This window comes from Diceros bicornis, chromosome 4, assembly GCF_020826845.1.
Source record: "Diceros bicornis minor isolate mBicDic1 chromosome 4, mDicBic1.mat.cur, whole genome shotgun sequence".
NCBI classification, from domain to species: Eukaryota; Metazoa; Chordata; class Mammalia; order Perissodactyla; family Rhinocerotidae; genus Diceros; species Diceros bicornis.
Window position 1 is genome coordinate 2,998,575 of NC_080743.1, and position 13,552 is coordinate 3,012,126.

The following is a 13,552-nucleotide window of genomic DNA, read 5'->3' on the forward strand; positions in this document are numbered from 1 at the left end:
GTGGATCTGGGACACTGTCCCCTTTGCTGTGATGTATTTGGCTTCATTTCATTTTCGTCTGGAGCTGAAGGATGTGGAAGAGGTGGTAGGAATGTGTAATTCAGGCAGACCCTGCAGACTCCCTCTTTACGATCTGAAGGTTTGCTAAATAATACATTTGAGTGATAATAATTGACTAAATGTGGTAACTGCCTATTTGTCAGAGCTGTGGCAGCACAAGCAATATTTTCAAGTGTTTTCAAGGACATTTCTTATTAAAAAATAGTGTTGCATTTAAAGCAGTCATGCTACCCAGCTGAATTACTTAAAACATTGAGTGGACCACTTTAATCTGATAAAACCTATCAAATCCCATATAGTTTGATTTCTTCTTTTTCTAACATGTCCTAAATCCTGACCATTTTAACATCTCTTTGATTGTGGGCAGGAGTCAAGGGAGGAATCTAAAGGAAAGCTAATTGATTGACGCAGGTTTTGGTAGAAGTCAGTGTTCCTTCCTTCCCTTTGTCAGTACCCCGCTCCACCCGGGAGCAGTTCCTGCAGAACTTTTTAGCCTAGTGAGCTAAATGGGGATTGTTTCATTTCTTCTCTTTAGTACGCTTTTACCTGGTGTATTTATGAATTATGGACTATAGTCTGCCTTTGTTAGAAGTTTCCCTGTGTTTTTATTTGCATAGCACTATCTGCATTTACAAGAAAATTTAATGTGCAAGATATGACATTGGTGGGGCCCCATTTATAATACTCATACCTCATTCGGTCCCCAGAGCTTAAATTTAGTGATACGTTTAGAAATGAGAATAGAGCCTGTGTGTATGACTAGCAGGGCAAGGAAAATGAAACTTTTTTGTGTGTGAAATATAAAAAAACACCAGGCCCGATTTTCAATTAAAAGGAAGATTTTAAAGTTTGCTCTCTGTCATGTTTGATATAAAATGTTGGGGGACAGTGAGGTATCCAGCTTGGTAGCATGACATGAGTGTGCAGAAGGGAGTGTGGGAGAGGAGAGGGCGGGAAAGGCTGGTGACTGAGGGACTCGCAGTGCCAGGCTGGGAGCCAGGAATGATTTGTCTTTTCTTTTAATTTTTATTTTTCTTGATAAAGTATACATAAAATAAAATTTAGTGTTTTAACCATTTTTAAGAGCACAGTTCAGTGGTATCAATTACGTTCACAAAGTTGTGCAACCATCACCATTATCCATTTCCAGAAATTTTCATCATCCCATCTGAAACTCTGTACCCACTAACAATAACTCCCCATTTTCACCTCCCCCCAGCCCCTGACAGCCTCTGTTCTACTTTCTGTCTATGAATTTGCCTATTCTATGTACCTCATGTAAGTGGAATCATACAATACTTGTTCTTTTCTGTCTGGCTTATTTTACTTAGTATAGTGTTTTCAAGGTTCATCCATGTTGTGGCATGTATCTGAATTTCATTCCTTTTTAAGGCTGAGTAATACTCCATTGTGTGTATGGGCGGTATTTTGTTTATCCATTCATCTGTGGATGGACTTTTGGGTTGTTCCCACCTTGAGCTATTGTGTATAATGCTGTTATGAACATGGGTGTACACATTATCTGAGTCTCTGCTTTCTTTTGTGTCTATACCTAGAAGTGGAATTTCTGGATCATATGGTGCAGGGAAGGTTTTGGGTAGAGGAGGGACACAGTTAGAACTGTGATTTAGAAAGGTGAAATAGGTGGGCCTGAGTAGGGAGGATAGATTCAGCCAGGGTAGAGAAGGGGGAGTCGGGGGGAGAGAGGAGGGGAGACTGAGTCAAGAGCTGTCACAGTGCTCCAGACATCCTTCAGGGAAGGAGGGTGCTGTCTCCCTAATATCCGGCCGAGGGGTAATATTCCTGAAGGTGATCCATAGGAAAGGGTCTGCTCCAGAAGGGGGTGTTTTGGCTGGCTGTACCTCTTCTTGGGCTCAAGAGAAGGAAGCTACCGTGGACTTCCCTTGCTCTGTCTCTCGACTTCCTTTCTTACTCTTTCCCCTGGTACAGTCCCCTCAGTCTTGGCCCATCACTGACTGCACGTCTCACCGTAAGGAATGGTAGAGTCCAGGGTGACTTAGGTGGCAAAGCTTGATATTCATTTATCAGTCTCCCCTTACACACCAAATACGTATAAAATCTAAGTGAAAGTCGATGTGCTTGATGTGCAAATAGAGTTTCCAGATGACTGCGCCGGCCGCTCTGGCTGGGTCAATTGCCATCTCTGACCCCCTCCTGTTGAAGTTATGAACTGCTCAACCACAGACTTTTATGTTCTCAGCAGAACCACACGCGGAACCTGATGGAAGGGTGAGATGTTACTGCTCCCACTGTATTGAGTGAGGAGGTATCAGTGCTTTTGCCAGCTGTGGCCACTAATTTGCCGTGGGACCTTATCATGTCATCTGTCTCGGTGTCCACCACAGCGCCTTTCCGTCAGTGCTTGTTATTATTGCCAGTGGATGAATGAAGAAGGAGTGAATGGGCAGGATCATGGTAACTCTGGACCTCAGCTTCTTCATCTACACGCTGGTACTTGGAGGAGCAAATGTGAGGATGAATTGAAAGTGCTGTGGGTGCAGAAAGCACGCTGCAGCTCAGCAATAGTCATTAATATTGACTTCACACTGTCTGCAGGTTCCTCTAGTCTATACAGGAGCCTACTTACAGCTGGTCCTGTGAGTGGTCCTACCTACAGCTGGACCAGGTCCCTGGTCCTGAGAGAGGCAGGACATAACAAATACATTAGTGTCACAAAAGTTGTTCGGAGACAGACGCGTGAGAGCCAAAGGTGATGGAGTGAACCAGCTGCTTGCCGGGAGGTGGCTGGCAGTGGAGGGTTGAATTATAAGGCAGTCAAGTTTTCAGTGACCTTTGGGAGGAGGCAAAGGAAACAGTCCCAGAAAAACTTTCCCAGGGAATCCAGGATCTTGCTGGCATTTTCAACATTAGAAACACATCTTCCACATAAGTCATTTCTTCAACCATGTTTATCTTGGGTGGGGCAAAAAGAAATAACAAATGGAAAATTTAAAAACATTCTTGTCTCTTCTTTCAGAAGGGAGAATGGAGGGAGGGCACAAACTCCTCATTGTATAAATCTTTTTATGTAGCAGTCACATCTTCTCCAAGGATATCAGAGGAACTTGCTTCTTTTCCAACTTGGGTTATGTTGAAATGGATATAAATTGCTATCATTTTAGTGAGGGGAGATTTAGGCACTGTGCTGATACCATCTGTGAGAGGGGAGGTGAGCTAAGAACTCAACAGAAGTACCCACTCTGGCCTTTCCTGTCTGTAGGTGGTTCTCACTGGTGCCCAGTAATAATTCCCAGCATTCCCTGCCTCAGCCCAGCAGGTAACCTGGGTCACCCACCATGGGTGGATGTGTCCAAGCTATGAGGGACCCCACTATATCAAAACCCAAGCTTGACTGGAAACATACATTTATGAGATATATTTTGTAATATTCTTCATGTAAAGTTTGCCCTTTTTTACTTTTTCAAACATTTTGATTTACAAAAGCCTTCTCTTTGGGTTAGAATACCTTTAACTAGTTAAACTTACGTCTTCTCTCTCAATGTAGATTGAAAGTATGATTGAATTGGATAAAAATGTGGGTTTTCTCACAATTTTTTTAGTGTATCCAAATTATGAACCTGGTCTAGAAAGGCTCTGGAAACAAGAATACTCAACGTTTTTTTGCCAGAGCCTTACAGACCCCCAGATCATACACTGTCCTAAAGCTACAAAGTCCAAAAACTGTCCAGAGGAATGGCTTTGTCAACAGTGCTGATGCTACTTCAATCATAATGTTATTCACAACAACAATAATATTCTACTTTAATATAATAACAACAACCACCCACGCTGTAGACGTTCATTACAGAACATCTTTTCTGATCCAATAGACCATCACTTTGTCCATCTGCCTGTTCTAGTGTTTCTGTGCGGTAGCTCTGCATTTGAAGTGAAGTGTGTGTTCTGGATTTCTCTCCTAGATTGGTCGCCTGGTTATTGGACAGAACGGAATCCTCTCCACCCCTGCTGTGTCCTGCATCATTAGAAAGATCAAAGCCATTGGTGGGATCATTCTGACAGCCAGCCACAACCCAGGAGGGCCCAATGGAGATTTTGGAATCAAATTCAATATTTCCAATGGAGGTGAGTTTGCATCGTTTTGAGGATATGTTATGTTCAGTAGGATGAACCAATCACTGAGGCCTTGGGAGGCCAGGGTTCTGGTTCTGATCCCTAGCAAGGGGTTCTTTATTCCCTTTTGGTGAAAATGAAATGCTTCTCATGCTGCTGTACCTGAATGTGCGGAGCCATGCTTGGATGGTCATTAACATAATATTTTCTTTTAGAAAATCCTGATACTTTGCTGCTTGAGTGATGGAGTGGCAGATGTGCTAGTGAAGAGGAATTGATGAGTTTCGTGTCCTTTCTGTGTCCCTGTCAGCTGCACAAAATGACCACTGTCTGCCGTTTGGTTTCTAGGTCCTGCTCCAGAAGCAATAACTGATAAGATTTTCCAGATCAGCAAGACGATTGAAGAATATGCCATCTGCCCCGACCTGAAGGTAGACCTTGGAGTCCTGGGAAAGCAGCAGTTTGACCTGGAGAACAAATTCAAGCCCTTCACAGGCACGTTGACTTTCCTCCCGTCCTGCCTGCTCCTAGTTCCAGCTTGAGCGATTTCCCTCTGGAGGTTTCAATGACGTGGGTCTGCAGTCTTGGAACGCTTGTCGTCATGAGGCTGTGCGTGCCTGCGTTAGCCCGTCTGGAATGGGGTCTGGGAGTCTAGAGACCTGCACGCCTTGGGCCCGGCCAGGGCTCAGCTGTGTGACCTTGGGGAAAGTCATTTCTAAATCTCAAGGCCTCAGTTTCCACACCTGTGACACAAACGGCCTTGACGAGAAGACCTATAAGATGACCTTCATGGCTAACTTTTACTGGGCTTTTATTATGGGCCAAGCTCTTAGATGTGTTACCCCATTTTATTCTCGCAGCGCCCCTGTGAGGGCAGCACTGTCGGACTCACTTTCTCCAGATGAGGAGACACAGGCCGACCGAGCCTGAGTATAGGCTCCAGGTCACATAGTCAGCGTGTGGTGAGCTCAGGTCAGACTCAGGTGTGACTCCAAAGCCTGGGCTTTGACTTTTTTATTCCTGCATAATATTCAGTGAGGTCAAATTAGACCGTTTTGGGGCTAAATTGAAACTCCCTGTGTAGGCAGTGGTGGTAAACATTTTGTTGTTGAATCCCAATATGTTGAATTAACAGTAATCGGTGGAATTATGTTTATCAAGTTTTTCGTATTAATAAAGCGAGGATGAGAGGGTTGGCAGTGAGACTGCGTTCTAACTTTGCTCTACCCTGTATCTATCCTCTGGACTGCGACCTCATGCAACACGTGTTTTGTCTGAACCTACCCATCGAGAGCTGACAGTCACATCCTAACCGAGAGAGATGGCTCTTTGGTTCATCTTGAAGACATTCTTAGGGTTTAGGAAACACCAGTAGAGAATTTCTTAAACTCTTAGTGTTTTGAAAATGTTCACTCCCCTGAACATCCACAACGACAGAAATACTAAGTTCTCATTTGTTTTTTTCCTTTAGCAGTGCATGTGAGGAGTGATTCATTAAAAAATTTTTTTCCTACGTTTTACCATTAAGTCTTGATGGCAGTGGGCCTGGAAGAAGGGAGGGAGAGGAAAGTAGGTGTTACATTTTCTGTTATTTATGACACCAAAATGCATTTCTCATGGACATGGACGGGGAGTCGATGTGGCAGCGTAGCAGGGCCCACCGTCAGGCAGCCTCCATCGGAATGCCCTTGTGCCCCATCCCGGCCGGGTGGGCAGAGTGCTTGACCTTTCTGACCTTGAGCTCCCTCGTCTGTAAAACAGCACTAAGAACATTTACCTCTCAGGAAAACTGTTAGTATTGAATAAGAGATCATGTCACAGCCCTGGCATGTTGGAGCGGCATGATAATTGTCCTTTCAAAATAGCTGCTGCGTGTTTACAGCAAGATAATCATTTCAAAGGATAACATTTCTCAATGTGTTTATTTCTTCCATCTTTTAATGTTCCTTGTTTTCACAGTGGAAATTGTGGATTCGGTGGAAGCTTATGCTACGATGCTGAGAAACATCTTTGATTTCAATGCACTGAAAGAACTGCTTTCTGGTCCAAACCGGTTAAAGATCCGAATAGATGCCATGCATGGAGGTATGGAGCCATTTCTCTTCCATTCCCTCCTCTCAAAGACATGAAGCTGGGGCTGGCCTGGTGGCATAGCGGTTAAGTTCACGCACTCCGCTTCAATGGCCCGGGGTTCGCTGCTTCGGATCCTGGGCGCGGACTTACTCACCTCTCCTCAAGTCACGCTGAGATGGCATCCCGCATAGAAGAGCTACAACTCTACAACTATGATACACAACTATGTACTGGGGCTTTGGGGGAAAAAAAAGACAAAGAAAAAAGAGGATGATTGGCAATAGATGTTAGCGCAGGGCCAATCTTCCTCAAAAAAAAAAAAATGAGCTAATCCTTAAAGAAAAGATATGAAGCTGCTCTCTACTATGTGTATCACGGTGCTTTAACAAGCCTTTTCTTAAGACTCTCTCTGTTTGACGGTTTTTAAACAGTTATTTGGCAACCATTTCAGAGCAATATTGGTGCAGATAAAAATCTAATTGTGTACAGCAAAAATGGCAGAGGCATTCCTCATGGTAAGGTAGCGTGAAGGTCGGTGTCTCCACTTTAAGCATCATGTTCTGAGTAACATGCAACAAGTTTTTGTGGACACTTCCTCCCCCTCAGAAGATATCTTACATTCTTCCTAAATGCCTCCATCTGTTTCCGAGGGGGGCCGTCATTTGCTAGATGTGGTAAACACGCTCCTGAGCCCCACACCCCCTCTCGCCTGCCCCCGCAGGCACCTTTTCTTAGAAGAGAACAAGAGCACGCTGTGGATGAAATTCAGGAACAGCAGGGTCTGTGTCTCTCCCTCTTCTTCTGTGGGTTGTGGCCAGGTCAGTGGAGACGGCAGCTGTCATCGTGAACCAGAACCCTCATTTTCTTGAATGTAGGAATATAGGAATTCTTGAGCACTTCGGTTGTTTATTGGCTTTGTAATAATTTAGAATTTTAGAGTTCTTGAGTGGCAAGGATTCTCCTGGTGTTGGGATCCAGCTGCCTGCCTGTGCTTGAACCCTTTTGATGATGCTGTCAGGGCCCCTGCTACACTGCAAACCACGATTAGAAAACCTTCTCCTGGGGGGCTGACGTCTTCCGTCCCTGGAACCCAAGTTCTCCCCTTGGTCCTAAGTTGCCTCTGGGGTCCCACAGAACAGGTCTGCTTCTTTATTCAGACAAAAGCTCTTCTGTCCTTTCAAACCATTCAACAGACCGGTATTGAGTGCCTTTGACGTATGCTTGGGGGCAGGCAGGGACTCGGCAGACGACTTCCTTCAAGGAGCTCATGAGGTTTGGGGAGGTGAGGTAGGAGAAGACTAACCACTGCCAGGCCGCACAGTGAGGGTTACACCGAATTTCAAGTGTTTTCTTTGTGGTGGGGAAGAAGGCCTCGTTTGCGTGAGTGTCGAGAAAGGTTTCCTGGAAGAAGTGGCAGCCAGCTCAGCTTTTACGGAAGAGAAGTCTAGGGTGGTGGAAGGTCAAGTGGTGGTCGTCCCAGCCGAGGCAGTGGCTGCAGCAGGTGGGCGAAGACTTAGAAACAAGTGTCCCGTTAGGGGAATGAGGAGAACCTGGGCTGGCGTGGGCTGCGGGCTTGTGATGGGGTATTCGCAGGGGAAGGTGGCCACGAAGTGGACGTCTCTCCGTGGGCCTTTCCGTTCCTCGAATGCCTCGCTTTCTCAGTTCCCTCACAGCCCTGGCTGCCTTGACCTCGTTCTGTCCTTGGCCCCCTCCACCTGTGGCCCTAATGGGAGACACATGTTCTACACTGTTCTGACCTCTGCGGCATATGCGGGTGTCAGGACCTTCCTTGAAGGAAGCGCATTCTCAGCATTTGAGATGAGTGTTCCTGGTGGTTATACTAAATGTTACCATAAAGTATGGGGCTGGTTTTTCCCGTTCGTTGTTGTTACTGTTTTTTGTTTGTTTGTATTCTTTTACTCAAGTTGTCAGAGAGCTGGAGAGTGTAGAAGGACAAGGGCTCTGAATGCCAGCGCCCACTCCTACGAGCTGGATAAGTTTAGGTGAAAGCTTCATCTTACAACTGCCAGTTGGAGGCGATAATCACGATGCCAGCAGTCACAGCCTACGTGCGGTGCAGCTCTCTGTGCTCCATAGCTGTTAACTCGCTTAATCTCACATCATCCCTGTTAGGCCCTACTATTAAATCCTCATTTTGCAGATGGGGTAGACAGAGGCACAGAGAAATGAAATAACTTACGCAACGTCGCACAGCCAGTGATTGGCAGAGCTGGGATTTGAACCCGGATGCTGTGGTGACAGAGTCCAGGCTCTTAGATGCTAAGCTGTGCCACCTCGTGGGCCTTTTCGAAGGATGAGTGAGAAAGTGGTTGAAGGGCACCTGGCACAGCTGTGCAGTGGGGCCTCCCTTCCTTCCCCCACTCTTTCCTTCATCCACCGGCCCCACGCTTTCTAGCCTAATCTCTCGTTATTCCTCCTTGTAAACTTTTCCACTCCAGGCAGACTTGTCCCTCCACTAGCCCCTGGATACAGTTCGCATGGTCTCATTGTTGTTCATGCCGTTCTCATTAGAACTCCTCCACCTCATCCCCCGATCCTCACGTACCTTAGTAAGTTTTATTTTCTGATTCTTCATTTCGTGCTTTATGTAGTTGTGGGACCGTATGTGAAGAAGATCCTCTGCGAAGAACTCGGCGCCCCTGCAAACTCAGCCGTGAACTGCGTTCCTCTGGAGGACTTCGGAGGCCACCACCCTGACCCCAACCTCACCTACGCAGCTGACCTGGTGGAGACCATGAAGACAGGAGAGCATGACTTTGGGGCTGCCTTTGATGGAGATGGGGTGGGTACAGGTGCACTTAAGTGAACTCGGATGCAGGCCAGGCCTGATCCCACAGAGGGGAAAGGTGGGCTGCTTCTGTCAGACCCTCTGGGCCTAGTGGTCCCTCATTGCACCTGGGGTCAGGGCTCATTTACTCTTAGAAGACCCTCTGGAACAGAATCCGAGTCCTCGAAATGTAGCCCAGGTATTTAATTGCAGACATTCACGTGTGCTGGGAGTGGCAGGGTGGTTAGGGCCTGGTCGTGATGTGATGACTGGTGCCTCAGGAGCCGGTGGGTTCTTGATACTCGTCCTAAGGTAGGTTTCTGCTCTCAACCAGCAGCTGGCTACTAATTTAGTTTCTGGAAAGGGTTTTGGACTTATCCCCATTCATTCCTTCACGTTAGCTGAATGATGGAACTTTAATGAGAGAATTGACCTTTATTCCTTCTCTACGATTAATACCAAACTGTATAAACAGCTGACATTCCTCGCTCACTGTGATCGCCCCTCCCCTCTGGGAGACAGGTGGTGGTTCCGGAGTTTGGAAAAGGTCTGGGAGGTTCAAGTCAGCTGGCCGCTGGAGGGAGAGCAGAGTGTTCGGCCCAGAAGTGGTATTCGGCTTGCTCTTAATTCAAAACAGTTTCAGCCCTTGGGCGTGGAGGAGCCGTTGGCCCAGTGGTACTGTACGGATCCAGGAGAAACAAGATCCAGTGTTCAGAACCCAGTATGAATACATGGACCAGTTTTGAATTTTATAAACCCCCATGTAAGATAGTCTGATTGAAAGATCTTCCTTTGAATCCCCTTCTCCCAAAGGATCGAAACATGATTCTGGGCAAGCATGGCTTCTTCGTGAACCCCTCAGACTCCGTGGCTGTCATTGCTGCCAACATCTTCAGCATTCCGTATTTCCAGCAGACCGGGGTCCGTGGCTTTGCACGCAGCATGCCCACCAGCGGGGCCCTGGACCGGTAGGTCTCTCTGTTCCCTTGGCCCTCCCCGGGCCCTTCTCTGTGCCTGGGACACTCGTCCTCTCCTTTCAGCCAGGGCATCTGATGCATAGGAGGTGCTGAATAAGTGCTTATGTTACGACGGATGGGTGAGTGTGTTTCTGGATTAGATGTCCCCCTATTTCCATAGCACCGTGCCCTTCTCCATCCCTGCACTCACCCACCGACCTGAGTGCCTGCTTCCTTGACTGTCTGCCCTCCTTGACTCTAACCTTCTGCAGGGAAAGGACTGTCTTATTCACCGTCCTAAACTCTGCCTGACCATAGTGTGCCTGGCACATAGTAAGGCAGACATACACATCATTTAAAAAATGAATGACTGAATGTTAATGAAGAAGTGAGTGGCTGGCGTTTGCGTTGTAGGGAAGACATGATTCTGGAGAATCCTCTCCTTTGGCAGTGTGCACAGAGCTTGGGTGAAAGAGTAGTTTGGAGTAAAATCATTGTTTCAAACGAACTTTCAAAGAAACATTCCTCATCCACCCCTCCTCGGACACCCATGCACACAAATACTCACTTGTCCAAAATCTACATGAACAGAAGGCTCAAATAGTTAAAAAAAAAATTACATTCAGTTCTTATGAGAAAGAAGGCACCCAGTGACAATAGACAGTTGATATCTCTGCTTCGCTTATCTGTTTATTTGTATCACCTCATTTATATCTAAGACAAATAAAAATATAAGTAATAGATAATAAATGAGGAATAAAATTAATTAGGACATGTTGGGTACCCAGTGAACCTTTGCTGAAGGAATAGATAAAGAATGAGTCAAGGAATAAAAGTAAAGATCAGAGAAGAAAGCAGAATGTGTATATCTAGGCTCTTAGAATAGTAACTCGTGTTTATTGAACATGACCTTGTATTAGACAGTAAGTACTTTGTATGTTTTAAGTCATTGAACTCTCAGACCAGCCCCATGAGGTGAATGCTGTATGTGACCCCACTTTACAGGGGGGAAGACAAAAGGACGAAGAAGTTAAGTAATGTGCCGGAGGTCACCCAGCTGATAAATGGCTGAGCAGGATTTGAACCCAGAACCTCTGCTCCCCACCACAGGCCATGCAGTGGTCTCCTAGTGTGAGGTGGGGTGGGGCGTGTCACAGAATCAGTGCTGGCTTCACTTCAGCTGACAAGACAGTGAGAACTAATGTTCATACAGTGGTCTGTAGTGTACACGGAGCCTTTCCACATTCACCATCTCAACTGATCCTTATTTTAAAGAAGAGGAAACAGAAGGTCAGAGAAGTCAGCAGTCTTGTCCAGGACCCCACAGCTAAATCCGCGCTAGGATTAGAACCCGGTGCTTCTGCCGGCTCTTCCTACATCTGCATTTGTGAGCTGGCTTCCACCACGCTATTGTGCGTGAGACCTATCAGGTCCTGGAATACCTTCTGTGTCGTCCAAGAGCAGGTGAATTCCAATTTCTGGAAAAATTGATAATCCACGTATAGAGTCACAACAGAAATACCTCATTACCCAGATAAAATTTATTGTACTTCCAGTTTTCAAAATCATAAATTAATTTTCCTCAGATATTAAAATGTAAACATGACATTGTCTTACTAGCAATAAGGCGAGGATTCTGGAAAGGAAACCCCACTACAACGGGGAATGAAACGTAGGTTACTTTCCTGTCAGAGGGAAAGGGATCTAAAAAAAGGTTTTAAACAGTCTAAAGAATATGTAGGGAGAAGTAAAAGATGTGTTGGGGGGACCAAGGATCAGCATGGGTGACGTTGGTGCAAACGGGAGGCCCCACGGGCACTGTCCTCAGGGCCTTCTGGTGAGCTGAGAGGAGCACGGACGGGCAGCCGATAGCGGGCAGTCGGTCACCCTGGCTGTGTGACCCTCGGCCGATCACGTAACATTCTAGACCTTGTTTCCTTCTCTGTAAAATGCTGACCTCCTAGACCCAGTATCCTCTGATTCTGTGATACAAGTGCATCAAAACATCCTTTTGCTCTTTATAGAATGTAGTAGTTGCAGTCTGTATCCAACACACGTGGGCTTCAATAGCCTGAAAAACAGCCTGGCACATTTTGCTACTATTGCTTCTTTTAAAATATTAAACTCAGTGATCTGAATTAATTCTTTCTTTCTCTACTCCTCCCCCCTCCTCTGACTCCACATATAATAGCCCATTGTGCATAACTTTTCTCTTACAATATTCCACCAATCTCAGAATTATGTATTCCTCTGAGCAGTGCTAAATGAGACCCTTGGTTACAATAACGGTTGCTATTTTCCATCTCTCACATGGCTATACTAACAGTCCTGTTGTGACGTAACTTTGATTTCATGCCTTCGAAGGGTGGCTAACGCTACAAAGATCGCTTTGTATGAGACCCCAACTGGCTGGAAGTTTTTTGGGAATTTGATGGACGCAAGCAAACTGTCTCTTTGTGGGGAGGAGAGCTTCGGGACCGGTAAGTGGGCAGTCCTGCCCAGCCGTTTCTTCCCTATAAACACGCCTTGCAGTGAAAGCTTAGATGCTAGGGCAGCACTGAAATAGCATTGGGAGCTCATGTGTCCTAATCAGGACACAGGTTATTTATAACAGCTCTGATGACGTGGACACATTTTGAAAAACAGCAAGTGTGTGCAGCCACGGAGGGCTAATTTTACTTCCCAAGGATCCCATCTACCGAGACAGGAAGTTTGAGGGCCTCCTCGGCAGCGTGGTCGTTGAGTCTGTAGGGATTAAACAGAGTGGTAAACATAGTTTTCTTCCCTCAGTGGTCAAGGAAACCTTTATAAATGTTTTCATTTCTGGGAAGAAATACAGTGGAGCGAGTCAGTTTTTCATTTTTCTTGAAGAGGAGGTTTCAGCACAGCATTTAATCTTTCTCTTTAATAGACCCAAGTTTTCTATAGCAACAAATTGTGATTTGTTAGGGTTAAATGAAGGAAGACCATTAGGGTGGAACTGAGTTGGGAGAGGATCAAGAAATTAAAAATATGTCCTTGTCCGTGAGGACGTATGTGGAGGTTGTGGTACAATGCAAGAGTGGAATGTGGGATGCTTTGGGAGATGTCCCAAGACCCCTAGACCCCACTTCTGTGCCGTCCCTCCTCTTCTCTGACTGTCCCAGTATTGACCTGAAGTCCCACCTCCATGGCCTTCCTGATTACCCCATCCTACCCACGTCAGTCTCTCTCTTTATCAAACATCATTCAGGCGTGTAGCCCTCCCCCACCTGTTGGTCTCCAGCCAGGTTGCAAGGTAATTCATGGCCACATTTCTTGTCCTGTCAATAGTCTCTCTACCCAGTATTTTGAAGTAAAAGGATGAGTCTTCTCGGTGCTTCAGTACTCTGCTTCTATCCTTTAGTAAAGAAAAGAAGATCAAAACCAGGCATTCTGTCAGCCTTGCAATTGAGTTGCAGTTCATGTGGGTTAAATAGAAGAGAATCTTGATTTCATTTCTCTTCCAACAAGTCTGGGAGTGGGGTGGGTAGAATGAGTTGGTAAATTTGAGACACCTGTTAACAAAGTTCTAAGCAATTTAATATCCTTGAGGGAGTGGCAG

The 13,552-nt window shown here is 45.9% G+C and overlaps 1 protein-coding gene across 1 annotated transcript in view; it reads left to right on the forward strand.

Moving 5' to 3' along the window:
• Positions 1-13,552, forward strand: part of PGM1 (phosphoglucomutase 1) — a 60,794-nt gene that overhangs the window by 30,477 nt on the left and 16,765 nt on the right. The window contains exons 2-7 of the mRNA XM_058538213.1: positions 4,002-4,164; positions 4,501-4,647; positions 6,112-6,237; positions 8,838-9,028; positions 9,827-9,981; positions 12,334-12,449. Coding sequence (XP_058394196.1) covers positions 4,002-4,164; positions 4,501-4,647; positions 6,112-6,237; positions 8,838-9,028; positions 9,827-9,981; positions 12,334-12,449 — 898 coding nt within the window. The remainder of the gene's footprint in view (positions 1-4,001; positions 4,165-4,500; positions 4,648-6,111; positions 6,238-8,837; positions 9,029-9,826; positions 9,982-12,333; positions 12,450-13,552) is intronic.